Source organism: Mixophyes fleayi, chromosome 1 (genome assembly GCF_038048845.1).
Source record: "Mixophyes fleayi isolate aMixFle1 chromosome 1, aMixFle1.hap1, whole genome shotgun sequence".
Taxonomy (NCBI): domain Eukaryota; kingdom Metazoa; phylum Chordata; class Amphibia; order Anura; family Limnodynastidae; genus Mixophyes; species Mixophyes fleayi.
The window spans coordinates 454,796,211-454,823,380 of record NC_134402.1 but is presented as its reverse complement, the minus strand read 5'-3'; the positions used below and the strand labels follow the sequence as shown (position 1 = coordinate 454,823,380).

The following is a 27,170-nucleotide window of genomic DNA, read 5'->3' as shown; positions in this document are numbered from 1 at the left end:
AATCGCTGCAGGGCACACTTCTCTGACACACCCAGCTAACAATATGATCAGCTGTACTGTGCAAACACTCCCCCTCACAGTCCTTATAGAGCATCCAAAGACACATCCATTCTCACAGCAGCTCCAGAGCAGCAGCTAAGGTAAGGCCACTGTGTGCTATCAGAGGGGGGTGTGGATAGGTCAGTTATTGGACTGTAACTACCCTGGAATCCAGCATCAGGATCCTCAGAGGCAATCTGAGACCTGGACACAGTCACAGATTTAAGATCTACTCTGTCACAATTATTCTGTAAAACCAGCACACTAAATGGGTATGACTTTAAAATGTTATAACTGTACTGCTTACCTTATATTTATTTGTGTAAAAGTATAACAGACTGTCTATATTCATTGTTACATATTTATCATTATAAAGTGTGAGCTCTTCTGGTTAAGCAGACATCTTATTAGTATTGTTAGCATATGCTTTGTCAAATATATTTACCATCAACCCTAAAGCTGTGCTCCCTGGCAAGGGAATATTTAAGCCATTACATCCTATAGAGTCCTCTATGTAACGGTTCTGTAACGTCCAGGCTGAAGGCTGTGCAGAGAGTAGACTGCAGGATACAACATGCATGCACACAGTAACATGACATGATTAAATGAAGCATACATTCTGTTTTACATGTGACATCAGCATGTGGTTTGAAACATTTTCTATTTATGAAGGGTTTGTTTGTACTGGAAAAACAGAAAAATAAGTTACATCTGCTCACTTATAATACCTATATAACTTACGTCAAGAATTTTGCTCATCAATAAACCACGGTACGGTCTTATGATAAAACAAAGATTGTTATATTAGTATATATAATTAAGCAGCATAAATTTGCATTAAAATAAGCGTGCTCCACTATATCAGTTACTAGTAATAAAATAAGCATGATACAGTAATGTAATTAATTTAGACACATATAATAAAACTTTGTCACAGTTAAGCATTGCATTATTCTTAATAATAGTTCCTTACTGAAATGTCCAGCAGTCTCTATATTGCAAGCTGACCCAAATACCCGACACACCCATCTATATGAACAGCATGATTGTAGAAAACAGTATCTGCTGAGAATGTTCAATGGAATATACAGGAAGCTGATCCATCTTTACTTTAGATTTAAATTCAGCTCTGTTTTCTTGATAAGAAACTTTAACTGTTACTTAGTTTTGTTTGTGGGTAGAATAATTTGGCATGTGGAGCTGTAATTTCTTTTTCCTCTGAATCTATTATCTTTCACAATGCATTTCACTCACCCAATGTTTGATTAAGCATCTTTATTTGGGGGGAATCTTGATTTGCTTGTATTGGAACCATTTATATCTGCATTCCTTATGATTTTAGGTTAAACGTTATACAAACTGCATGTATACTTGTAAAATATATCCTTATATTTGGAGAGTGGGGAAGGCATTCCTGTAAAATACAAAATATAGTTGGAAAGTAATTATTTAGTAAGGTTGAAAGAAAATCACCGGTCTATGAAGTTGACGCTTTTAGAAATTCCGATTGTGTTGATCCAGATGAGGGACAAACAGAACCCCCAATGTCTGTCTGATAAATTCCCTGGATCAATCTTCCCCATAATGCGTTCGGAGAAAAGCAAAAATAAATGATGCAAATTTACTCCTGGACAAATCCAGTTTCAATGCAAATGGTGCAAATACATTTGTTTATTTTATTGCAGGGCTACTGTTGCATGTAGCACATACATACTGGACAGCTTTACTTTTACACTGCAGCACATGACCCTTTCCAACTCTAAGGGGTATATTTACTAAACTGCCTATATTGCCTATAGCAACCAATCCAATTCTAGCTGTCATTTTGTAGAATGTACTAAATAAATGATAACTAGAATCTGATCTCCACTTTTTCAAACCAGCAGTTTAGTAAATATACCCACCAATCTGTCCTAACATTTGGAATTGGCCTCTGCCTCTCCGCAGTGCAACATAGTTTTGCCAAACAGGCAAATTTGCTGATTTTTTTTTTGCCTTACTCCTAACTGTAAATGAGATATAATTTCCTGTAAGAAAGGCTGGGATCCACTTTTACATTTTTGAACTTGCCATCACCACCTCATGCTGTAGGGAATATCACAGCCCAATTACCCCCTTACTTTAAAGAACCCCTCCCTATGCTAAAGGTGAGACCTTCTTTCTTGCACTTACCCCCTGTCCTCTGCATGGCCCTTGGTATGAAAAGTCTGCTAGACTAATCTTTCTATTGACCTCAAACATATTCATACAAATTAATTACATGACCTCTAGAAATGTGTGAAACTTCAAAACTGTTCATGAGATATTTGCCTCGTTCAGCACTTGACTGAAACTTTGCACATTTTGCTGTCAGAATTTGTTCTTCAGTGTTGTCAGCCCAAACCTGCTCACACTATACAGTGGAGTGAATTGGTTGGTGTCTCTCTCAGTTTTATTCATGGACTAACATTTCTGAAAAATTACAAGTACAATATGGAATTACAATCCAAGCAACGCTGTTTCTATGGTTGGCATCTCACTCCTCTGAGAAATGGCCAGTCAGGGGTGGCTGTCGGGCACTGGTGATGATGGTGGGGGTGGTTGGGTCCTCGATCCCATACGTCCATTCACGGACCCATCTGAGCCGCCTATTGATCTACATGGTCACCCCCCCTAGGGAGTAGAAGTGTACTTTTAGTTCACGCCGGACTGCGCAGGAAGCACCAGCTTTTGCCAAGGCTGCGTCCACAGCGCATAGGGAGACGACCAAGAAATGGCTGCACTGGTTCCTGAGGTAGCTTTCGATGGCAATGTGACATGTTCCTCATATCGAATCATCTTTTTAAGGTGTCCTTTTCCAAACTAAACAAACCTGGATTTTATAATTTTTTTTCTACTCTACCCATTCCTTTCCCTTTATTAATGAGGTTACCTGCATGTCAGCCCTCTCAAATTCTCTTATACATAGATGATGATATAGATAAAACCCTGTGTTTTCTTGTACCTCAGTCAGGGGCGGATCTAGAAAAATGCTGTACCCGGGGCAAGATAGGGGGGGGGGGGGGATTTAGGCTCCGCCCCCTTCTAACATCTTAGGCTGCTGACAGCTGCACACTATGTGCAGGTCCGTCCAGCCGTGACAGGCAGGGATAGTGTGCTGCCCGGCTGCTCCGATTGTGTTTTAAACACAGTCAGAGCAGCCGGGCAGCACACTGTCTCTGCCTGTCACGGCTGGACGGACCTGCACATACTGTGCAGCCGTCGGCAGCAAGTGTCTGGATCCGCCACTGACCTCAGTTGACTGTAATCCTTGTATTTTCACCATATGTATCTGCAATTTGTCAGCATCTAATTACCTGTGTTAAACTTTTGTTATCAAGTCTAACCCTCAGCACATATGTCCATTTAATCAGCCGACAAATCACGTGGCTGATTTTGTAAATAGAGTTACAGTATATGCTGAGCTGCACACTAGGACACACCAACCAAGATTTGCGAATATTGAATTTAAGTAATAGTTCTTCACAGTGTGGCACAGGGACATCACACTGGGGTACTGACCACACCCGGGGGAGTGCTTGGTACTTCTGAAATGCTAGGTCACCACTCCCCTCACCACCCTAAAACCTCCCATGCTCTGCCATGCAAACCACCAGTGAATAGGTCAGAACTCCAAAAATCAGAGCTACAATGCAGAAGGTCAGGATAGCGGGACAAACCCTTCATATTGTGACAGCATGGAAGTATGCTATGATTTCCTTCCTAAGTAACAGTCTTACAAAGTGCTGGGAAATCAATTAAACAACAGAGTAGGACAAATGGGGAATATTATCTCAGATCAATCAGCAACAATCTTCATCAAACACATACAGAAAGTGCACTTCTCCATTCACTGCCCCGGACAATGTAACTTGCTGATTTTATTTCTCTCTTTAATTTAATTTAGATTAGTTGATTGCCATTTGCTCTTTAATCCCAAAATGTTTACCCAACATTCTATCCTTCCATTGTGTTAGCCTTTACCCTTCATACATATTGCCCTCACTATTTCACTCCCCTTTAATTAATTCTCCTTTCCTATTTGTTCTTTAACTGTAATTCTTGACCTGTCATCACATAAACAGATCTTTTAAAGCTTACAATAATAATTTTTCACCTCTCAATCCGTCTGCTTCTAGCAGCTTGTGATATATCCCTAAATCCAGATCCACACCCTCCTGCCTACCCCACAACTACCATACATTTTATTCTGATTCAGCACACAATAGTAATCCAGAGAGCTTCAAACAGAGCACCTGCCTTTCATTACTTTCAAAATCCTATTATTGCGCCTTTTGGAATACATGCTCTATCCATAACAAACTAACCTCCACCCATAACCTCTAAGCCTTAAACAAACTCAAAGCACAAACATGGCTGAAATGATCTGGCCACTACAGAAAAATATATTTCCAATCTCTCACCTCCACTCAGGTGTGTAACCCAGAATCCACTTTAATACATTTAAACATTTTACAATCAACCACACCAGCCCCTCCGACTACCATCACTGCCCAAGATTGTGTTTCCCACATTAAGGAGAAGATTGACCAGATGAATATCCTTTTCATCTGAGCAACAACTTGATCCCACAAATTAAGATCGAATCACTAGAGCCATTCTACTAGTTGTCCGCTCAACCATATTCCCTCACAAATTGGCCGATTGCTATCTTTGTGTTCAGCCCATCGCTATTGACATCTATAATCTCTATCCACTGGTATATTTACATAATTATACAAGGGTATGTTTATTAATGTAATTCTAACAAAAAATATTCTAACCCAGACCCTCGCTGATTATCTTGACCTTTATAAACTCCCATGTACCTCCAAGCTCTTGAGAGGCTTGCCAAAACTTGCGTCACACAATCTACTTGATTCTTGTTTGTGTGATGCAAGTTTCAGTCAGGATTTAACTACCAACACTCCAGATACTGTTCTGACTAAGGTGATGATTTTATCATCATAATCATCATCACCATGTATTTATAGAGCGCCACTAATTCCGCAGCGCTGTACAGAGAACTCACTCACATCAGTCCCTGCCCCATTGGGGCAAACAGTCTAAATTCCCTAATATACATACACACAGACACACACATACACACAAAGACTAGGGTCAATTTGTTAGCAGCCAATTAACCTACCAGTATGTTTTTGGAGTGTGGGAGGAAACCGGAGCACCCGGAGGAAACCCACGCATAAACAGGGAACATACAAACTCCACACAGATAAGGCCATGGTCGGGAATTGAACTCATGACCTCAGTGCTGTGAGCCATAAGTTACATTAGTCGATTGTAATTCTCGTGGACTTCTCTGCTGCATTTGACGCTGAACACTCACTTTTAATGCAAACGATATATTCCTTAGGTCTACAAAACACTGTTCCATCCTGGTTCTCATCCTAATTATCAAACCACTCCTTCCGTGTTAATTTCCCTGAATCCAACTTCTTTCTGCTTCCTCTGTCAGGTGAAGTACCACAAGGCTCTGACCTAGGCCCTCTGCTCTTCTCTATTTATACCACTACCCTTAGAGAACGAATAAGTTATTTTGGACTTCATCAAAATTTCTATGCGGATAACACCCAAATGTATCTATCTTTCATCATCTGTTTTGGACTGCATTGCTGCATTGCTGAATGTCTTTCTGCCATTTCATCTGGGATGTCCTACTAGGGGTAGCAGAGGGAGGAAGAGGCAGGCCAGTTCTGAGCTAGGCAATCCCAGCAGATTTGCCAGATTGGATGAAGATACTGGGGAAGGCAGTTCAGAATTGGTAGAGTTGGATGAGACTGCTTCCTCTAGCAACCAGGGGAATGGTCTCTCCAGCACAGGTGCTCGGGCTCGGCATATTGCGGATCGGGTGGACAGATTGTTGGGAGGGGCTGGGAATGACCCAGCGGTTTTGGTGCATGTTGGCACCAATGACCGAGTTAGAGGAAGAAGGGGTGTCCTAAAGAATGATTTCAGGGACATAGGTCGCAAACTTAAGGCAAGGACATCCAAGGTAGTATATTCGGAAATACTACCTGTGCCACGCGCTAGTCCAGGGAAACAGCGGGAGATTAGGGAGGTTAATGCGTGGCTAAAAGATTGGTGTAAGAAGGAGGGTTTTGGATTCTTAGAGCACTGGGCTGATTTCTCGGTCAGTTGCCATCTTTATTGTCGTGATGGATTGCACCTGAATGAGGAGGGGGCTGCAGTGCTAGGGGAGAGGATGGTTAGAAGGTTGGAGGAGATTTTAAACTAGGCTCTGGGGGGGAGGGGCAAGCAAGTATTTATGGGATAGACATTGAGAGTAGTAAGGAGGAATTTAACAAGAGTAAAGGGGGTGGAGAAGGGGGAAAGGGAAGCATAGCCGATAAGGAGCGGCCCTTTTTAAAGCAAAAAGAAATACCTAAGGGAGGCAATAGACTTAAGTGTATGCTTGCAAATGCAAGAAGCCTGACAGGTAAAATGGGGGAGTTAGAACTAGTAGCAATGAATGAGCAGTATGATATTATAGGTATTACTGAGACCTGGTGGGATGATACACATGACTGGGCAGTCAACTTGGAAGGCTATTCTCTCTTCAGGAGGGATAGGGTAAATAAAAGGGGAGGAGGAGTATGTCTTTATATTAAGCCAGAATTAAAACCAAGTATTCAGGAAGTTATATACGAGAATATTGGTGATAATATAGAGGCATTGTGGGTGGAAATATCCAGCGGAGGAAAAAGTTCAGAGAAGTTTCTGATAGGGATATGCTATAAACCACCAGATATTAGTACGATTGAGGAAGCCCAACTTCTATTCTACAGCAAATTGAAAAGGCTACACAACTAGGTCAAATTTTACTTATGGGGGATTTTAATTATCCGGATACTGATTGGAGTACTGAGACCTGCGGTACAGCTAGGGGAAATAGGTTTCTGAGCACGCTAAAAGACCATTACATGTCCCAATTAGTAGAGGAACCAACTAGGAATCGGACTATACTGGACCTAGTAATAACAAACAATGTAGACGTAATATCAAATATTCAGGTAAAGGAGCACTTGGGAAACAGTGATCATAATATGGTCTCATTTGAAATTAGTTTCCAGAAACAACAGTATAAGGGATCAACTAGGACTTTAAACTTTAAAAAGGCAAATTTTAATATGCTAAAGGAGTCTATAAAGAGCATAGACTGGGACAAAGCCTTTGAAGGAAAAAATACGGAAGAAATGTGGGCTGTCTTTAAAATGTTGTTGGAAGCATACACGTATAAGTTCATTCCTATGGGAAATAAATGTAAAAGAATTAAGTCTAAACCAATGTGGCTAAATAAAAAGGTAAGGGAAGAAATGCAAAGGAAGAAGCGTGCATTTAAATTGTTTAAGTCTGAAGGGTCAGAGGAGTCCTTCCATAGGTACAAGGAATGTAATAAAACATGCAAAAAGGAAATTAGATTGGCTAAATTAGAAAATGAAAGGCACATTGCAAAAGAAAGTAAGACAAACCCCAAAAAGTTTTTTAAGTATATAAATGGCAAAAGGATTAAAAAAGATAATATAGGACCCCTAAGAAGTGAGATGGGTGAATTGATAAATGATACTAAGGAAAAAGCTGAGGTATTAAACACGTTCTTTTCTTCAGTATTTACCAGAGAGGAACAAATGGCAGGAGTAATACATAAAAATGGAAATGAAACCATGCCATTAATTAATACTTGGTTGTCAGAGGAAGAAGTCCAAAGGCGACTGAAGAATATTAAGATAAATAAAGCTCCAGGTCCAGATGGCATATACCCAAGGGTCCTTATGGAGTTAAACTCGGAAATAGCTAGACCGCTATTCTTAATTTTCAGAGATTCAATCTCATCAGGCTCAGTACCAAGGGATTGGCGAATAGCAGATGTGGTGCCGTTGTTTAAAAAGGGGACGAGATCACAATCAGAGAATTATAGACCTGTAAGCCTGACATCAATAGTGGGGAAACTACTGGAAGGTATTTTAAGGGACAGTATTCAGGATTACTTGCTACGCAATAAAATTATTAGTGGGAATCAACATGGATATGTGAGGGATAGGTCATGTCAAACTAATCTAATTAGTTTCTACGAGGAAGTTAGTGGGAACTTAGACCAGGGCAGGACAGTAGATGTGGTCTACTTAGATTTTGCAAAGGCCTTTGATACAGTGCCACACAAGAGGTTGGTTTACAAAATAAGGGAACTGGGTCTAGGAATCAAAATTTGTACTTGGATCGAAAACTGGTTAGAGAATAGGGAACAGAGAGTTGTGATAAATGGAACATTTTCTAATTGGTCAAAAGTCTTAAGTGGAGTACCTCAAGGTTCCGTGCTGGGACCACTCCTTTTTAATATATTTATTAATGACCTTGGTGATGGTTTAGAGAGTAAAGTTTCTATTTTTGCAGATGACACTAAACTCTGTAAGGTAATAAAATCAGAGCAAGATGTAGCTTCTCTACAGAGGGACTTAAATAAACTGGAGGATTGGGCGGCCAAATGGAATATGAGGTTTAACACAGATAAATGTAAGGTTATGCATTCAGGGATCAAAAACAAGAACGCAATCTATAAATTAAATGGAATTAATTTAGGAGAATCTATAATGGAAAAGGATTTGGGAGTGCTCGTAGACAGTAGACTTAGCAATAGTGCTCAATGTCAAGCAGCAGCTGCAAGGGCAAACAAAGTATTGGCATGCATAAAAAGGGGCATAGATGCAAGGGAAGACAGTGTAATTTTGCCACTGTATAAATCGTTGGTAAGACCTCATCTTGAATATGCAGTACAGTTCTGGGCACCACTCTATAAAAAAGATAATTTGGAACTAGAAAGGGTTCAGAGAAGGGCGACAAAATTGATAAAGGGTATAGAGTCATTAAGTTATGAGGAAAGGTTAGCCAGTTTAGGCATGTTTACTTTAGAAAAGAGGCGTCTAAGGGGAGATATGATTACTATGTACAAATACATTAGGGGTCAATACGGAGAGCTTTCATGGGAACTTTTTACCCCAAGGACCATACACAGGACACGTGGTCATCCCCTAAGGTTAGAGGAGAGGATATTTCACAACCAGCAAAGGAAGGGGTTCTTTACAGTAAGGGCAGTCAAGATATGGAATTCATTGCCAGGGAAGGTTGTGATGGCAGATTCAATAGATATGTTTAAGAAAGGGTTAGACAAATTTTTAGCGGAAAGGTGTATCCAGGGATACGACCGTTAATTTAAAATAAAGGATAGTAGTGGATATAGGGTGAAAATTGAATTGCAATATTGAGTCTGGGGGGATTTTCAAAATTGAAACAGATTGGTGGTTGCTTACTCTGGATTAATTTCAAATATAAGTGCAGGATCGCAGGAGATCCAAAATAGGTTGAACTTGATGGACTGGTGTCTTTTTTCAACCTCATCAACTATGTTACTATGTTACTATGTTACTATGTTACTATGTTACTATGTCCTCTTTCAACCACAAACTCAGTCTATCAAAAACTGAGATAATAATCATTCCTCCAGTTAAAAGAAGCTATCAATCTAACACCTCTATTTCTGTCAACAGCACAACAATAAATGCTCACATAGCCTATTGTAATACTTTTCCTACTGGTCTTCCCTTAACCAGACGTCCATTCATACAAACCATTTGAATGCAACAGCCAAACTAATTTTCCTCATAAAAGTTCTTCTAGTGCTGCTCTGTTCTGTCATTCTCTACATTGGTTTCCAATATAAAATACATCTAATATACAACGCCATTACCAAGATGGCAATAATATACATCTCTTCATATATCTCTAAATACATCCCAACACAAATCCTTGCATTCTGCCCATCCTCACTCATTGCTTGCGCCCATTCCTGGTTTTGGCACTGCACCCACTCTGTGGAATTCCCTCCCTCATACAGCAATGCCTTCTCCTAACCTCCAGACCTTCAAGTTGTCACTACTGGAGCAGTCATTCTCTTGGTGGAAGTATCTTAGCTACTATTGAATGGACATCCCCCAATATTAGCCAGTAGTTATTGAGGTGTGTCAGATCAGGAATAGTCTACTCGACTCTCTTCCCTCTTCACTTTCTGTTACCCAGTGATGTAATCAGTGACCATAGCGATGTCACTTATAGCACATGACCTGCTATGAAAGCTTTATTTGACATAAACCACGTCAAATCTTTTCTGTCGATTCTCATTTGCACCATGCTGGTGTGTTGGGACATAAATGGATATAAGTGATTGTACTAAGGATTTCGTTTAGATTAATTGAGGTCTAGACATAGATATTGAGTCACAGAAGCTTTCTCTCACCACACAGGAACAATCAGGTGCAATTAATTGATTTTCTTGCAGATCTACTGGAAACATGTCGGATGCGATTGCAGAATGCGGAGATTATCTGCCGGAGGGATACAAGAAATGTGAGTCTTCTTGTCACTAAATATCAATCTCCCTCCTTTTTTGCTGTAACAGATATGTGGTATTAGGAATGGTTGTTTAGATAATAATAAAATGATGTGGAATAAAAGTGCAGGAATAATTACTCCTATAATATTTAACTTCTCAAAGGATGTGAAGGAATGCAAATCATTAGTATCTCTTAAACTGATACAGTCCAATCACTGGATAAATAAAGCAAAATAATTACAATCAACACTGATCTTTTCAATCTGTAAGTTGAATCTCTTCCATCTATACTTTAAATTCTCTTGTTTTAGTTTCTTATTCTTATTGTTATTCCATTATTTAGTGTACATACAGGAGATGAATATTTGAAAGGTGTTTAAATGAAGGATCACTTTCACTTCACAGTAATCTCCTGCTTTCTGCAACACAGGACAAGCTGAATGGTGCACTTCTATTCTCTGTAGTGATGTGGATCTGCTCTGATTCTTTGTGGCTTCACATTGGAGTAAGGGGGAAAGGACAAAGGCGCTACCCTTGTATATTATCCTGTATTTAAAACTTTTTATTGCAGCTAAAATTTTGCACCCACATTTATAACATTTATATGAAACAAATATATCTTAGAATCCCCATGAAGTTGCCTCTACTGTGTGGATGCATTAATGCAGCGTATCAATCACAGGCAAAAGAAGTGTATGTCTCAGAGATTCAGAAAGTTGCAACTGTTGTGTATTTCATACAAGTTTGGGCAAAAACGTTTATTTGCAAGATAATCCACCAACGTGTTTCAACCTGTATCGCATCTTTTTCAAGGCGGGTACACGACATGATATAAATACCTTCTGTTCCACTATTTGACCCAGAACCTACATCACCTGTGTTTTATGAGGGTAGATAGTTTCTTACATATATCTTACCACATTGGCACTCCAACAGATAAATGGCAATCCCACTATACAACTATTACATGATGTTTTATAGTAATTAAACGTACACTCATTAATTCTTTATATATTATTGCTATCTATTATTTGGGGAGATCCTAAATGCTTTACAAAGGTTCCACCTAAAGAAAACTGTACTTAATTCTATTTATCTTTGGATAATCTAGATAAGCACTTCTAACTAGATGATTTTTTTAAGCTGGGGGCTCTACAATATATGAATTTTGAAGCTTTTGGTATAAGATTCTTTAAAACTTGGTCTTTCAAAAGGATTCCTCAGTGTTTTTTGAAGATATGTTCAATGGTTTTATGTTGATTAAACAGAGTTATAAAAGCAAGGTCATATTCTCTTATATTTTTACTTTTCAAATCTAAAAGTTCCTTCCTCTCAATAGGACTAACCTTCTCCAAATATTTTTCTGACCTTTGTTTATTATAACTTTTCATTAAATACTGCTGAGTTCTGGTTGTGCATGGAAAATCTGCCCTTTAGAGTGGTTTATTCTTAACCTTCTGAACTGACTAACCAATTCCTAGGGTGGTGGCATTGAGCAGGAATATAAGAATTTCAATTTCTGGACTTGATAACATTTTTGTAAACTTCTATTTTGTAGCAGTTATGATGAAGGAGATCAGAGAATTTATTTAAACTTTTTTCATCCCCACTCCAAACAAAGTACATTTTCTATATAGCAATTTCAGGACACCAGATAATCATGGCTCTAATAGACATTTTTTGACTGCTTCAGACAACTCTCTGTGGTCACAGAGATCGGTTAGTCTATCGGGGCAGTAATTGCTTTGACCCTATCATAGACGATCCTATTGCCAGCATAGAAGTACTATATTGTGCACAATTTTATAAAATAGGATCACAGATTAAATTTAGGTATGCACGATCATTTGTAATCTACGCTATTAATTACAGAGAGTTAACACCTGAGAGATATTGTGCAACAATAATTAAGATATTATAACTAAGGTATTATTAATACTCTTTACCATCCGAAGTATCAATTATCATTAGGGTCTTATCCTGCTATGACCTCAAGGATGTGTGTGTAACTTATCATTACAGCAGCCAATACTGTTATATTAATACTTATCATTCTAATAATTTCAGTGAGAATACAAGCGACTTGCAGTAGAAACTGCAATTTTATTTTCACTTTCCTCACTTTGTATTTATGTTAATATTTTCGCTAGTTGTATCCAGATACTACATTTTTAATGAATACCAATAAAACGTAATTTTTAACACTCCATACCCCGGAGTGCCCCTATATACACTCTCTTTTTTCTCTGTTCGATACTCCTAAACTATCAGTGTAAGGGTGCACCATCTATTTAAGATAATAGATTAATTCAGGAACTAATGAATGTTCAGTAATATAGGGGTTATTGATTATAGATATCTTTGACAAACTTAGTGCGGTTATCTTTGTAACACATATCCATAAGATAATTAATCCCAGCTGTAATGATTTGGAGGTTTGGACAATGTCGGTGTAATACAATCTTGAATTGCTGCATTGTACTTTGATTAAGTATACCAAAAAGCCACACAAGTGATTGAAGGTTCTGGTATAATTAATGAAAATAAAGGTAAGTAATTTGTGTTTCGTTCATATCCCCACCGCCTTGAAAAACATCCAATAAGGGTTGAAACATGTTGGTGGAGAATTGTGGAGATAAACTTCTTTCCCCAATTTGTATGTATTAAACAAGTGGTCATTACAGATGAATTCCTGGGACTGATTGTCAAACTTCAAGGGGATAATAGGATATGCATGATTATATATATATATATATATATATATATATATATATATATATATATATATATATATATATATATATATTATATTGTAAATGTAAGTACATTTTAGCTATGATATAAAGTTTTAAATAAAGCATAAAATACTGGGAAGGCTCCTTTGTCCTCTGTTCCTTTTTCTCTGCGGTGAAGGCACAATGTGAATCCAGCAGATCCACATAATTAGAGAATAGAAGTGCACCATTCAGCTTGTCCTGTGTTGAAGAAAGCTAGAGATTACTGTGAAGTGAAAGTGATCCTTTTTTGAGGCACCTCGGACATATTTATCGGCTGTATGTGTATGTAGACTACATAAGGGGATAACATAAGAAGATAGAGCAAGAGATTTTAAAGTCTGGATGGAAGAGGCTCAACTTTAGTGTCTACAGTCTGGGTCATCTCCTCTCTTACAACAACAAAGACTCTACAAAACCAGTGGAGGATGCTCCCGAGAGTATGATCAATCCACCTGTTGATAGGTTTCAATCACAAACACAACAATTTATTCTAAAGGATGTAGAGGATACATCAATTTATTTTTGTGAGCTGACAGCTATTGTCTGCTCCATTACTGCCTTGGTGGGTATGAAGTCGACGCTAGACATTCATTTGCTTGACATTAAGAAAGTCAAAAACATTAGGTCAACAGTATTATAGGGCCGACAAGTCAAATGCCGACAGTATTACATGGTTAGAGTTAGAGATAGCGTTAGGATTAGGGGTATTACTGTCTACCAAATAACACTGTCTTCATTCAAATTGTCGACCTAATAATACTGTTTACATTTGAATTGTCAACTTAATAATACTGTCAATGTTATTATTGTTGACTTTACAACCCTGCCTATATTATGGTGTTGACTAATTAAATGTTGATCATGTAATTGTCGAACATATGTATCACCCCCCCTGGAGAATGCTGCAAAATCCAAAAATCCAAAATTGGCAACTGTATGACACTATTACAATCCCTGCACACCTCATTAGATTTCTAGGAATGTCTTCCGAGGACGGACAGGACAAATTATGAGAGTGACAAAATCCCAGTGTACTATGAAAAATATTGTGTTAGAGAGTCCTTTAAATCTCTGCCAGGACGGATGAAGCTCTCAAATCAGCCCTCTGAAGACCTCAATATAGTAAGAAATCTGTGCAGAAGGACCCCTAAAAAATAGTATACTGTGTACTATTTATAACTCATGACGTAAATTTGTGATCAAATATAATACACTCACCAAATTTAGGATTGCGTGTAGGAATTTGCTTCCTTGTGCAAGGGACATGTGTTCTAGTCCCAGGTCCATGTGAGTAACCATCACTCATGTGTAGTGAGGTAATCATTACCTGGGAGTCAAGCGATGACGTGAGATCATGGGATTGTGGGAAACTAATCTTTGCTAGTCAAGTGACGCAGACAAGTGACAATCGAGCTATAAAGCTCTGAATTTTAGCATATGGAGTATTTATAAACACAGCAGAAGCTTAAAGTGGAAATAGCCAACACCCCCAAAAGAAAGTTAAAGTGTGAACTGGACTATCTGAAATATCAATTTTGAATATTATTTGGGGTACCTGAAGAACTCAGAAAATCAATTAACAATTTTCCACTCATTGAGGCCATGTTTAAAGTGTCTCACTCATCCAGAGTTGTTGGCTTTCATTAATAAACTGCCCCAGTAGAAGCGATGCTTGCTTCCCCCTTTATTTACATGGTGCCAAAGAAATTATGCAGCGTTTTACAGAAAATGTTTAATCATTCACATCCGCCCTTGGCCCAGTCTAAATTCTCTAACATACCTGTTCAGAGAGCAAAGGAAATGCTCTGATCACAAACAGCAAAGTATCGCCCAGTTTGAGATCCTCTAGCATCAGAAATTCAGTCAAAAATTAAACTGGGAGGTTTGTCAGCTCTGTTAGTGACCTGTATTACAACATACCACTACCAGCATGACTGCTTTTCATGTCTCTCCACACTCTCTCTTTCTTCTTATCCTACCTCTCCTCTCTTGTTCCCCAGCTGCCCCATCCTCCCTGCCCGATATTCTTCACTACTTCAATCTGCCCTATCATCATTTCATCCCACTGTTTAGCCTCCTATTCCTCCTCTACCTGCCTAGATTTCTAAGCTTAATGTCCTCTTAAATCCTATTGACTCTCCCTTTCCACTGCCTCTGGAATGTAACTTCTCATGGGCCAGGTCCTCTACCCACGGCCAGATTAAGACATTGTAGGCTCCTGGGTTACGGGTACTCTGAGGCCCCCATTTGCCAAGTGACTTTTATCCCCCCCCCCCTCCTCATAACACACATGACCCCCCCCCCCTCCTCAGCCCCAATGTATTAAAGCACTTCAAGTACACTCAAAAAAGTCCATCTGGATGTAGCAGGGGAAAACAGTTATTTGGAAAATGCTTTAATATAGAAGCAAGGTGTGATCAAATCTATTGAATTCCTTGTTTAAACTTTAAGTATCCAGGGAGTTTCATAGCAACTAAAATATACATTTCACATACATATTAAATGACTGTGATCGAGACCGTCCCTGAAATCAGAAAATTGTATTCGAAAGCTAATTTATCACGTTTGGAAAAATAAAGCTTAATAAATTTGTATTACATTGGAAGAACATTGTTAAAGTCCCCTAAATATTTGGTAAGTGAGCTATTTCACCTGAGACTCATTGTGTATACCTTTCAAAGGGTTAAAATGAGATCTGGAACATGATGTATATAAAATATTTCCTGAAGAATGCGGATACAAAGGTATTGTAAATGGACTTATTGTGCATGGTGGGGGTCCTGCTAGCAGCCTTGATATGGCAGCCAAGGCAGGTTGAAATAGTGACGATGGAATAGATCTAAGCACTGGCAGCAGGTCAGCTAATAGCATCAGATTTGCCCAAAGCCCTTGAGCTGTAGCCCAGAAAGTCCATTGTGTTAGCCGGCCCTGTCTCTACAAGTGTATCATGTCTGTCTACTCTCCATCTTTCTTGTTTCTTTTTGTCATGGTCATATGCTGAATTGTTCTGTATGCTATGTGATTTGTTCTGTCAATTGCATCTGTCTATGGTGCCCTACAAATTACTGATGGTGATGAACAATTAAACTTGGGGTTGGTTGAAGGATAGACAACAGAGAATAGTAGTAAATGGGGTCCATTCAGAGAAGGGAAACGTCTCCGTTGGAGTACCCCTAGGTTCTGTGCTCGGGTCTGTGTTCTTCTATTTCTTTAATTCCACCTAAAACAAAGATTTAGGTGCAATTATGTGAGATTGATAGAATAACAAATCATACTTACCTGCTGTTCCCCAATACAAAGAGTCCTGCAATGTCTAATGATCAGAGCAGGGTAACTGGAAGGGGGTGGTTGGACCTTTTATTCCAGGATGGTGAATCTTGGCTTTTTCTTTCTCTAGACACAGATCCTAACGTGGATTCCTCTGAACAGCCAGGCGGAGAAGCCACTGAGGTGGCGTCAGGAACTGCTGAAGCGGTGAATAGCACTGGTGAAGTCGAGACAGGAGCCGGTGAGGTTCCCAGTGGCGCTGCTGAGGTTCTAAATGGTACCGGTGAGGCAGTAAAAGAACCGGAAATAGCAGTTTGTGAAGCGCCAGCTCCTGAACCGGAAATAGCAGTTTGTGAACCGCCAGATTTTAAACCGGAAATAGCAGTTTGCAAATGGGCAGCTCCACAAGCGCCAACAGAAGTAAACGTAGAGGTAGTGGTAGAAGCTGGTGAGGTGGCAACAGGAGCCAGTGACGTGGCGACAAGTGGTAAGAGTGAAGGTGAGAACATTGCACAGACCTATATAGTTCTGTTATTTGTGTAAAGTAGATATTGAAGTAACACTTGTGGTCACCTTGTGCTCTTATTTCAGAACCTGCTGTTGACTCTTCTGTTTCATCTAGTGAACAGCCCAAAGAACCTGAGACCCCTGCTGGTGAGAAATCAACACATAGGGGCCCTGTTATAAAAACAATAGTTCATGGTGGATTAATTAGTCCCTTTTTGCTTTGAATAAGTCACACAGTTCTGTCTTATGAGCTCTGTGTTGCTGAATATCTTAGCATCTCACTCTATCCTAATAACACTGCAGATATTTTACCAGGATCCCCAGAAATTGTCTTTATAAGCTTGTCAGGGTCAAGTTGGCTCAGGGTATTATTCAAGAATTAAAATTTTCGGGTCTATTTATCAATAAACAGTTTTGCACTTTGTTCTATATACTAACAGGGTTACAGGAGATTATAACCCCAATTGTATTGGCTATAACTGCCCCCATAAAGCTATATAGGAATGATGAAAAGATGCTAAGAAAATATGCAGAAAATTATGGCACATTTTCATAGCCCCTGTATGGTGACATTGAAGGATAGCAATAATGTGGCTACGCCAGCATAGATAGCTGTGGTGGTGATAATTTCCATAAATAGGCCATAAATTATGTTACAAAGCAGAACACACATTTGATTCCTCTGGACTGCCGAATGTAGAACCATTGTTAATGGGCTATAGTACAGTAATTTTGGCATTACATTGGACTTGGCATCAGATTCCTCTGCTCTACTAAAGTAGGAATGAATGGTAAGAATATAGCTCTCAGTCATTAGTCATAGCCAGTAGCCTATATCTCTTTGTGGTGCGTGCACCGAATTAATGTGGAAGCAAGTCATTATCATGTAAGGTTGGTTGTTCTCCTGTCACTCTATTGCTAGTGTAGAGTCTTTGTATATCTAAGGTGTTGCTTTAGTAGTTTGCTTGTTTTGTTTACTATTTGATTTTTTTTAACTTCTCATTCCAATCACTTAAGAATATGTTGGTGGGATATAATTGACTGATAATCATAACTTGTTATCATTAAACAGAAAACCTCACTCCTGAAGTTTGTGAAGAGTCGCCAAAAATAGCAATTTGTACATTTCAAGCTCCAGAAGCGCCCATAGAAGTAGAAGTAGTGGTAGAAGCTGGTGAGCTGGCAACAGAAGTTTGTGAAGAGTCGCCAAAAATAGCAATTTGTACATTTCAAGCTCCAGAAGCGCCCATAGAAGTAGAAGCTGGTGAGGTGGCAACAAAAGTTTGTGAAGCGCCACCTTCTGAACCACAAATAGAAGTTTGTGAACCGCCAGATTTTAAACCGGAAATAGCAGTTTGTAAATGGCCAGCTCCGAAAGCGCCAACAGAAGTAAACATAGAGGTAGTGGTAGAAGATGGTGAGGTGGCAACAGATGCCGGAGAGGTGGCAACAGGAGCCAGTGACGTGGCGACAAGTGGTAAGAGTGAAGGTGAGAACATTGCACAGACCTATATAGTTCTGTTATTTGTGTAAAGTAGATATTGAAGTAACACTTGTGGTCACCTTGTGCTCTTATTTCAGAACCTGCTGTTGACTCTTCTGCTTCATCTAGTGAACAGCCCAAGGAAACGGAGACCCCTGCTGGTGAGAAATCAACACTTAGGGACCCTGTTATAAAAACAATAGTTCATGGTGGATTAATTAGTCCCTTTTTGCTTTGAATAAGTCACACAGTTCTGTCTTAACTTCTCATTCAAATCACTTAAGAATATGCTGGTGGGATATAATTGACTGATAATCATAACTTGTTATCATGTAACAGAAAACCTCACTCCTGAGAAGGTGGAGACCTCAGATTTCTCCAAGCTGATTTCTCTGCAGAAGGAGGATGGCTCTTGGGACCCCAGTTCAGAATTTGTATCGATTCTGGGAGTTTCAGAAGATTTCCAAGAACACCGTAATGATTCGGTAACATAAATGACACAAGTAATTTAAGGGCTGATGGACACTTGACCTTGCCCTCTCCCATTTCTGCTTCATCTCTAATTTCTTTAACTTGGTATTCCTTCTCTCCAACCACAAACTCCTTTACTTCAACCTCACCTTACCTTATGCCCCCTTCCTGCACTCAAATCCACACACATTCACCTAAATACTCGACCCAATTCACTTCTCATTGTCTCTAAAACATCTAACTTTGTCCCATGACTACACTGTCCTGCCCTGATCAGGCTGCCTCTTTCTACAACAAAATACTCACTTCAGCCCTAGACAATGCAGCTTCAGCCATATAGTCCCCAATCATTGCAAACCAAGCAGCCCCGCTACCTGCAAAAGTGCTCTTGCAATGCTGAGTGCCACTGGAAGAGATTTTGTTCCTATCCTGATTAGGAACCCTTCATACTTTCATCTTTCAGCACTCCCTTATCATTACCAAGCAAACATACTTCAAACCTTTAATATCCACCTAGTCTTCTAACCCACATCATTCGCATGATAATATGTAATGATATTAAGATTACTCAGCGACATATAGAAGAGTAACAACGGATTTATTAGTTGTGCTTTCTAATTATTTCAGTATTTCTATGATTTTAGTGATTTAAAAAATGTATGGATTTATGTCGAGCCTGTCTATTCTGAGTAAAGGTTAATTCTGTTGTAAGTTATACATTACCAGGTACTTGGCAGAAGACTGTACACATTAAATTAGAATGCATCTGTGTGCTGCACTCTACAACACTGTTTGTTATTCGATCTTTGTATTTTATATATTGGAAATATCAGCTGCTGGGTTTGCCCTTTGTTACAAGTTATCACAGCGCCTGCATTGTTGAATATCTTTTACTACTAACGCTGTCAATCCACATCACTACTCTCTCATGGGGTGTTAGCATCCACATACGTCTAGTGCAAAGTCAAATACTACTGTTTTTAAGCAGAGATGCCTGTTCTGTTTAGAGTTTCTTACGTTTATTTCAGGATGGCCTTAAACCAGGGTTTCCCAAACCCAGTCCTCAGGACTCCCCAACAGTGCAGGTTTTCCATATCTCCTTGCTGGAGCACAGGTGTCTTCATTACTGACTGACACATTGTAACAGATCCACAGGTGGTCCTAATTATGTCACATGTAATCCGGAAAACCTGCACTGTTGGGGAGCCCTGAGGACTGGGTTTGGGAAACCCTGCCTTAAACAAATAAATGTACTGAGAAAAACATTTTATTTTTTTTTCAGTACAGGTTTCTATAAAATATGTGGGGATTTTATTTTCTGGGGAGTAGATAATACTTTCATATAGCAAAAATATATACCGCTATATTTTTATGTATAGGGGTTCTTTTGTTTGCTTTGTTTAGTTTTTTAATAGTAGAAAATTAAATCTGGGTATACAGCTCCCCGCTTGCAGCTGGCACCTTAGTAGAGCAGAGCAGGAATCTCTGGAGCTCTGCATTGCTCCTCGCTCAGGATACCCTTCGCTGTGGCCGCTGAGTATCGCTCATCTGCCTCTGTGATAAAATATTGGTAAATAGTTATGAAAAGTGATTGGTTTAGTTTTTCATTTACCTATGCTATCCATAATAAGAAATCACCTTTTTCACCTCGGACAGAGGAAATTAATCTTATAGGTTAGCGGGAAAATAAAATTGAACGATATCTCTCTTCTTCTCTAGGAAGTGGACCCATCGGTGTGGGCAACGCTGCTGGCTGTGATCTGGCTTCACCACAACCATCTGGAGAAAAAAGCTGAGTGGGAGTTACCCGAGGGGAAGGCGGTCTCCGTGATAAAGTCTAAAGCGGGTAAGGAGTAAGGAAACAGCAGCTGAAACAGGCCCAGATAAACCACAATATCATCTATGTTGCCCATAGGTGTGTCAATATCAATGGCCAGTTGGATAATGTTAGCCGGAGTTGGAGTGTCGCTCCTAAATAATAGCATGCCGGTTAAATGGCAATAAACCCTTTGACTCAAATGCTTGATGACTGGACATCTATAGTTTGGACCATAACTTTAAATGATTTAACCACTGATGCAGCTTTAAGAGACTAGGAAGATTGACCAGGTCTTCCTGCATGGTGCCAACACTAAGGAGGTGCCCAAAGCCTGATATGGCCGGGGTGGAAGAGGAAGCGTAGAGGTTCTAGGACATGGGTACTGTTTGTCTGACTGCTCTGACATCTATGCAGGTCATCTTGGAGATCAAGATCAAGAGCTTGTTGAGTGTCATAAAGATCAGCATAAATCTGTGAGAAATGATACGGTGTCTTTGGTCCAACAAAACTTATTATTATTCAGGAGATGATGGAAAACCAACTTTAATGTATATACTTTGGCCTCCACTTATCTTCTTCAGAGCTTTATTGCACATAGATTTGTAGACTTGTTTCTTCTTATTGCAGCTGAAAAATTAGGATCTCAAAATGCCGCTTCTCACCAACTTCAGATTAAATAAACCAGGAGGTGACACAGTGGTTTAATTTAACTAATAATATGGTCCATAGTTAAAGCATAATATAAACCAGTAGGTTGAGGTGTGCGGTTTGATGATCTTGATCCCTCACTTTTTTTTCTTTTTATCCTTTTGCTTTTTAGGGGAATTTTTTATAGATGTAAAACCAAAACATTCTATAATTTGTTTTATTTAATCTTTATTTCTGCAGGCTCCTCCTTGGACAAGTCAGTCAAAGCCGGAAATAAATTGCTGAAATCTAAGGTGGAACCTCATGTGTTTGGTCTGTAAGACATGGAATAAACTCCATGCCCATAGACACTGGCCCTACGGATCTTGCTGTATCTGTTGTGGGTTTCTTTCCCAGAAGAGATGAATCAGAATATGTCTATTTTTTCCAAAATGCTTATTTCAGAATCTGCCTGATGATTCGGAGCCTCGCTACTGTCCGGCCTATCTCTTAATGAATGGTGTTGGGGCATCACCATTTTATGCATATGAAGCGGTCTTTCTCTGGGGGTGGAGGAATGTACTGTACGCTTTCTATCACTTTTGATATCAGTCAATCATGTGAAATTTGATGTCTTAAAAGTATAAAATCTGTCAATTCTCTGTGCCAGGTTTGATCTAAATAAAACTCTGGACTTTCTCTAATCAATTACAGTCAAATAAAGTAGTTAATAATGTGAATGCAGGACTTTTTAAAACAACATTTTTGCTGTAAGTATTGTATGATGTCATTGCCTTAACTTATTTTGTTAATTTCAGTACTATTTGTGCTCCAATAATCTGAATACTTGTTCTGGCAAGGACATTTCATATTGGGTAGTAGGTGATTGTAGGCACACTGACTGTCTTCTAGATAAATTTGCATTGGTTACTCTGTCACATGGAACTCACTCAATACTTCAATCATTTGTGAAATGTCAAGAAAAAATCCATCATGTTTTGCCACCTTGAGGATTGCCCCGCTGCTTCCATCTACAGCCACCAACCAGTGACATAATTATACAGTGGCTGTTATAGGAGGTGCAGCGACTATGAGGTCCAAGGTCTTTATCTTTCATCAGGAACAGCTACAGCATAAGAAGAACAAGCTTCACACAGAAAAGGTCAAAGCAACGTCACAGCTGCCCGTATTGAAGAGCTGTAAACAATTTTAGAAGCTACTGATTTCCCATGATCCCCAGATGGATACAGGCTGAACTAGAGGAGAGATCGCATCATCTGGAGAGATATATAGGTAGATGATGTTAGAGTGTAGTGGGGATCGTACATGGTCTGCGAATGCTCTTCTGTAGATCATGACACTGCAGTGGGACAGAGAGCTCTCGGGTCCCCAATACAAGTAGAACACCAAAAATTTTGTGACGTCAGACTTATTATGCTATTATGATACAATATGTCTCTTAAATATTTCTTGACAAGGAATTATTAACAGCATATACCATAAGATTAAAATTTTCTATTTATAAAACAATGTTATTCACATACAATTTACTCTTAATATAACTCGATGCCAATTGGATATACGATGTGCTCTTCTTAAAAAGAAAATAGAGTCAGACAATAAAAACGGATCAGACCTGTGCAATATAAAAGCAAACACACCACTACTGTAGTATTTACAGTCACTTCCACTGTGATATTCTGGTTCCAAATAGGTGTGAATCAAAACTCAAAGGAAGAAGTTGCTATGCATCGCTAGCTTTATTTATCACAGTTTATGAAAATTGCACAGAGGAGTTAAACATGTTTCTACAGTTCTGATTGTTTTATCTGATGTGCTAAAACAATTACTCTTTTGCTTTCTATATGAACAATCAGTTGTGTTTGTGGAAATTAACATTGCTAGGTAATATGGATGCCAACCACAAGATGGAGAATGTCTCTGAAGTGACAGTTGGGTACAGTTAAAATGGAGATTCTATGTGATTGTGATATAAGAGTTTCTGTTCTTGGACACACATGATATTTCTCTAGTGATAAATCATAACTTTCAGCAAAATGTTCAGTACATTTCTTCTTATAGATTGAGAGGAATAAATAATACTGATTTTCTGATAACTATATGAAACTATTTTCTGCGTTTTCCTGTCAGAGTAACTGTCACTTGCAAACAGGTTAATATATCTCACTGTGCATTCATTCACCATCTCATCCTCTTCTGTTATCTCTTTATCAATTTCTCTTCATAATGCTATCTTTCTCACACTTTTTAATGTCAGATTTCTTCCCACTGTGTCTCACCACCTCTGGTCACTGTTGCTCCTCTGTCACTCTATCAGTTCTCCTGGTCACTGCTGCTGCTGTCAATCCAGTTAGTTAGCTGTATTTTTTCTATCCGATTTCCTCTATTTTCCCTTTTCACAAGGCTCCTCAGCCCTCTCTCTGTTACCTTGCTTCCTTGCGGAAATCACTGTCTTCACAGTATCATTTTCCTGAAAAACATAAACCAGACCTTTCCAGCAGCCTCACAGACTGGATTTTCTCTGGGTCCTAGAGTAGCTCCTGTATCATGCTGTGAGTCTTGTTCCACGGGGTACCAATGTCCTGTTTTCCGGGTATCCCATTTGTTGTACCGATAGACTGTATAATAGTCAAATATACGATCACCCTGCTTTATTGCTACTATCTGTAATATCTTCCATTATAGGCCTAACCCTGTCTGTGTCCTGAAGGCGACCTATTATCCTACAGCTTTCTGAGCATCATTGCTTCTTGCTCGCAATGGTACCTTATGTACAGAGACTTATATCTTAGAATTATGGGCCTGATTCATTAAGGCCCGCAAAACAACCGCATTGCATGTTTATTTAAAAACATACGTACATCGGACATATGCACGTCCGTATTCAACAAGGAGCAGATCTGAAGATACGTCTGTTGACGAATATGGGTCCAAGTCCACACTGCTACAGACAAGACATTGCAGGATACATCCATTTGTGGAATATAAAGTCACAAAATAAAACACATTAAAAAACTCTTCAATTATTGTCACCTGTGGGCTTTTTTTCATTTGTTTTCCCCATAAAATACATTTAATAGATTGTTATACATGTCAACTGTACACAAAATGCATTTTTACAGTTGCTCTTGATTGCAAACATATGTTATAGCATGAATAAAACACTTGTAATCAGCATTTAAACTAGACCTGTAGCTGGTGCAAATGATGCAACAGAAAAATGTGCTCCTTTAAGATACTTTAATGTATTTCAATTTCATTGAAGCTGGTAAGTGTAATTTAACAAGCACCCAGCAGTTTTAGAGGGAAAATTGCAATCAGCCAATCAGAAATGGTAAGCTACTGCAGGCAGTTGTCATATTCATCATCAGTGCGCATAATACTGCTGTGAAAGGTGTATCCACATCTGCATTCAGGTCTGCATTAGCTCGCAATTCCACCAACTGGCCCTTACTGTACTCCTCCTATGTTAGAATACCCCATCCCTCCCCCGCACGCCTCTAGGGGCGCAAGAAGACGCAAGTGTGGATGTGTGCAACTCTGCATCATCGTGGGTACTTCAAGGTTTTTGCGTGGGTATGCGCAGAGTGAAAACATGAAACCGGATGTAAGTTCAAATCTGCATTAAGCCCATTGGGCTTTAAAATAAGAGCGATATACAATATTACATTTAATTTGTTACACAAACTTAGTTATCCATCAGTGAGTACATACCCTTGTGAAGATAAGCAATCCCATGTTTCCATGTTTCATTTAATAGCACAGAGGTTTTATTATATTTTACTCATACCACATCCACTGTTTGGTGGCCAACACACTGCTTACAGAATTTGAAGACAGACCTGGGGCGGAGGCACTGAAAGCGCCAAGACTAAGAAAATATTTATTCACCGCCTTGGAACCACCTGCACAGGGGCTTATGATTGGCAATGGCACTACACCATATCGTGCTTGATTACAGGATGCTGTATCAGTATTGCTTAGAACTTGATCATAAGAGCAACACAGCAGAATACACAGACTGGAGGACAACTGTGGGATAATCAAGGAGGACTCTGCACAGTACACAGGAATAGAACTGTCCTATTTTTATAAAGAGAGGAGGCACACGTAAAAAGGAGGGAGAGAGGAGGCACACGTAAAAAGGAGGGAGAGAGGAGGCACACGTAAAAAGGAGGGAGAGAGGGGGCACCAGAAAATGGGAGGGAGAGAGGGGCACCAGTAAAATGGAGGAAGAGAGGGGGCACCAGTTAGGGAGGGAGAGAGGGGCACAAGTTAAAAGGAGGGAGAGAGGGGGCACCAGTAAAAAGGAGGAAGAGACGGAGCACCTTTTCAAAGGAGGAAAAGAAGGGGCACCATAAAATGGAGAAAGAGAGGGGGTATCAATAGAATGGAGGAAAAGGGGGGCACCAGAAAATCGGAGAGAGAGAGGGGATACTACAAAATGTGAAGCGATGAAGAGAGGGGGCCGGAGTAAATGAGAGAAAGAGGTGGCACCAGAAAATGAGGGGGGGGGTGGCTGGAGAGAGGGTTATATTAAGAAATGCCCACAACTTGTCTCTCCCCTGTTGCTAACTATTAGTATGATTAATTTATCTAAGTTACATACATACAGCATTAAGTTGTTTATTACATTTTTGTGGGCAGGAGGGAATGTGAGAAAAAAGCTGTTTGACAGAGGGACATGTTTCAGAAAAGCAGGGGGACATTTGAACAATATCTAGCTAGGGTACCTAGGGAAAGGGGTGCATATAAAAGAAAAGCTAGTGGGTAAGGGGCATGTGAGAAAAGCTGGTGGAATGGAGGTGGCATGTGTGACAAGATCTGGTGGGTATGGACGGCATGTGTGAGAAAAGCTGCTGGGCAGCGGGTACATATCACCATGTAACAGGAGAGTAATTCTTTCTGATTTGTTCTAAAACGTATAATTTGGAGCCTCCCCTTTATGTATCCTGCATTTGCTCCTGGGCAGAGTGAAGCCTGGGCAGCATTCTGCGTCAGACATTAGTGCATCTGGACATCAGTGCATCTGGACATCAGTGCATCTGTACTGCAGCTTTACCAGCCAGCTAGGAGGAGGTAAGTGTTACTTTTTTTTTTTTTTTTTTTAAATCCAGTATTTTTATTGGAATTTTTCAAGGTACAAACATACCAAGCAACAAAAAAGAAAAACAAAAGCAAACAAACAATACAATCGTGTACAGGTCAGTATCCAAGGACAAATTTACAATACATCAGTAAAGCAAAGTAACAATATATGCGTTACACTTGTTTAGGATCATACATCAAAAATGCTCATACATGGAAAGTTTGCGAATAGAAGGTTCACCCTCTAGACTTAAATATTTACTATACGAACTAGAGATGAGCGCACTCGGATTTTGTGAATCCGAGCCCACCCGAACCTTTCCGATCCGAGTCGGATCCGAGACAGATCCGGGTATTGGCCCCAAATGAAAACTTGAAACCGAGGCTCTGAGTCATAATCCCGCTGTCGGATCTCGCGATACTCGGAACCTATAAATTCCCCGCTAGTCGCCGCCATCTTCACTCGGGCATTGATCAGGGTAGAGGGAGGGTGCGTTAGGTGGTCCTCTGTTCTGGTAGATCTCATGCTGTGCTGTTTAGTTCTGTGCTGTGCTGTGCTGTGTTCTGCAGTATCAGTCCAGTGGTGCTGTGTGCTGTGCTCTGTCAATTTTGAGTTCAGTGGTGCTGCTGGGTCCTGTGTGCTGTGTCCTG

General features: G+C 39.6%; 1 protein-coding gene across 1 annotated transcript; it reads left to right on the top strand.

Annotated features, from left to right (window-relative positions):
- The first annotated feature begins 85 nt into the window (after positions 1 to 85).
- On the top strand, positions 86 to 22,118 carry LOC142110135 (uncharacterized). The gene is made up of 9 exons (XM_075193751.1): positions 86 to 140; positions 10,406 to 10,473; positions 16,634 to 17,002; positions 17,095 to 17,157; positions 18,083 to 18,499; positions 18,592 to 18,654; positions 18,833 to 18,978; positions 20,684 to 20,810; positions 21,672 to 22,118. Exons 2-9 carry the CDS (start codon positions 10,419 to 10,421, stop codon positions 21,749 to 21,751), a joined length of 1,320 nt encoding a protein of 439 aa, XP_075049852.1. The 5' UTR covers positions 86 to 140; positions 10,406 to 10,418; the 3' UTR covers positions 21,752 to 22,118.
- Positions 22,119 to 27,170: the final 5,052 nt, after the last annotated feature.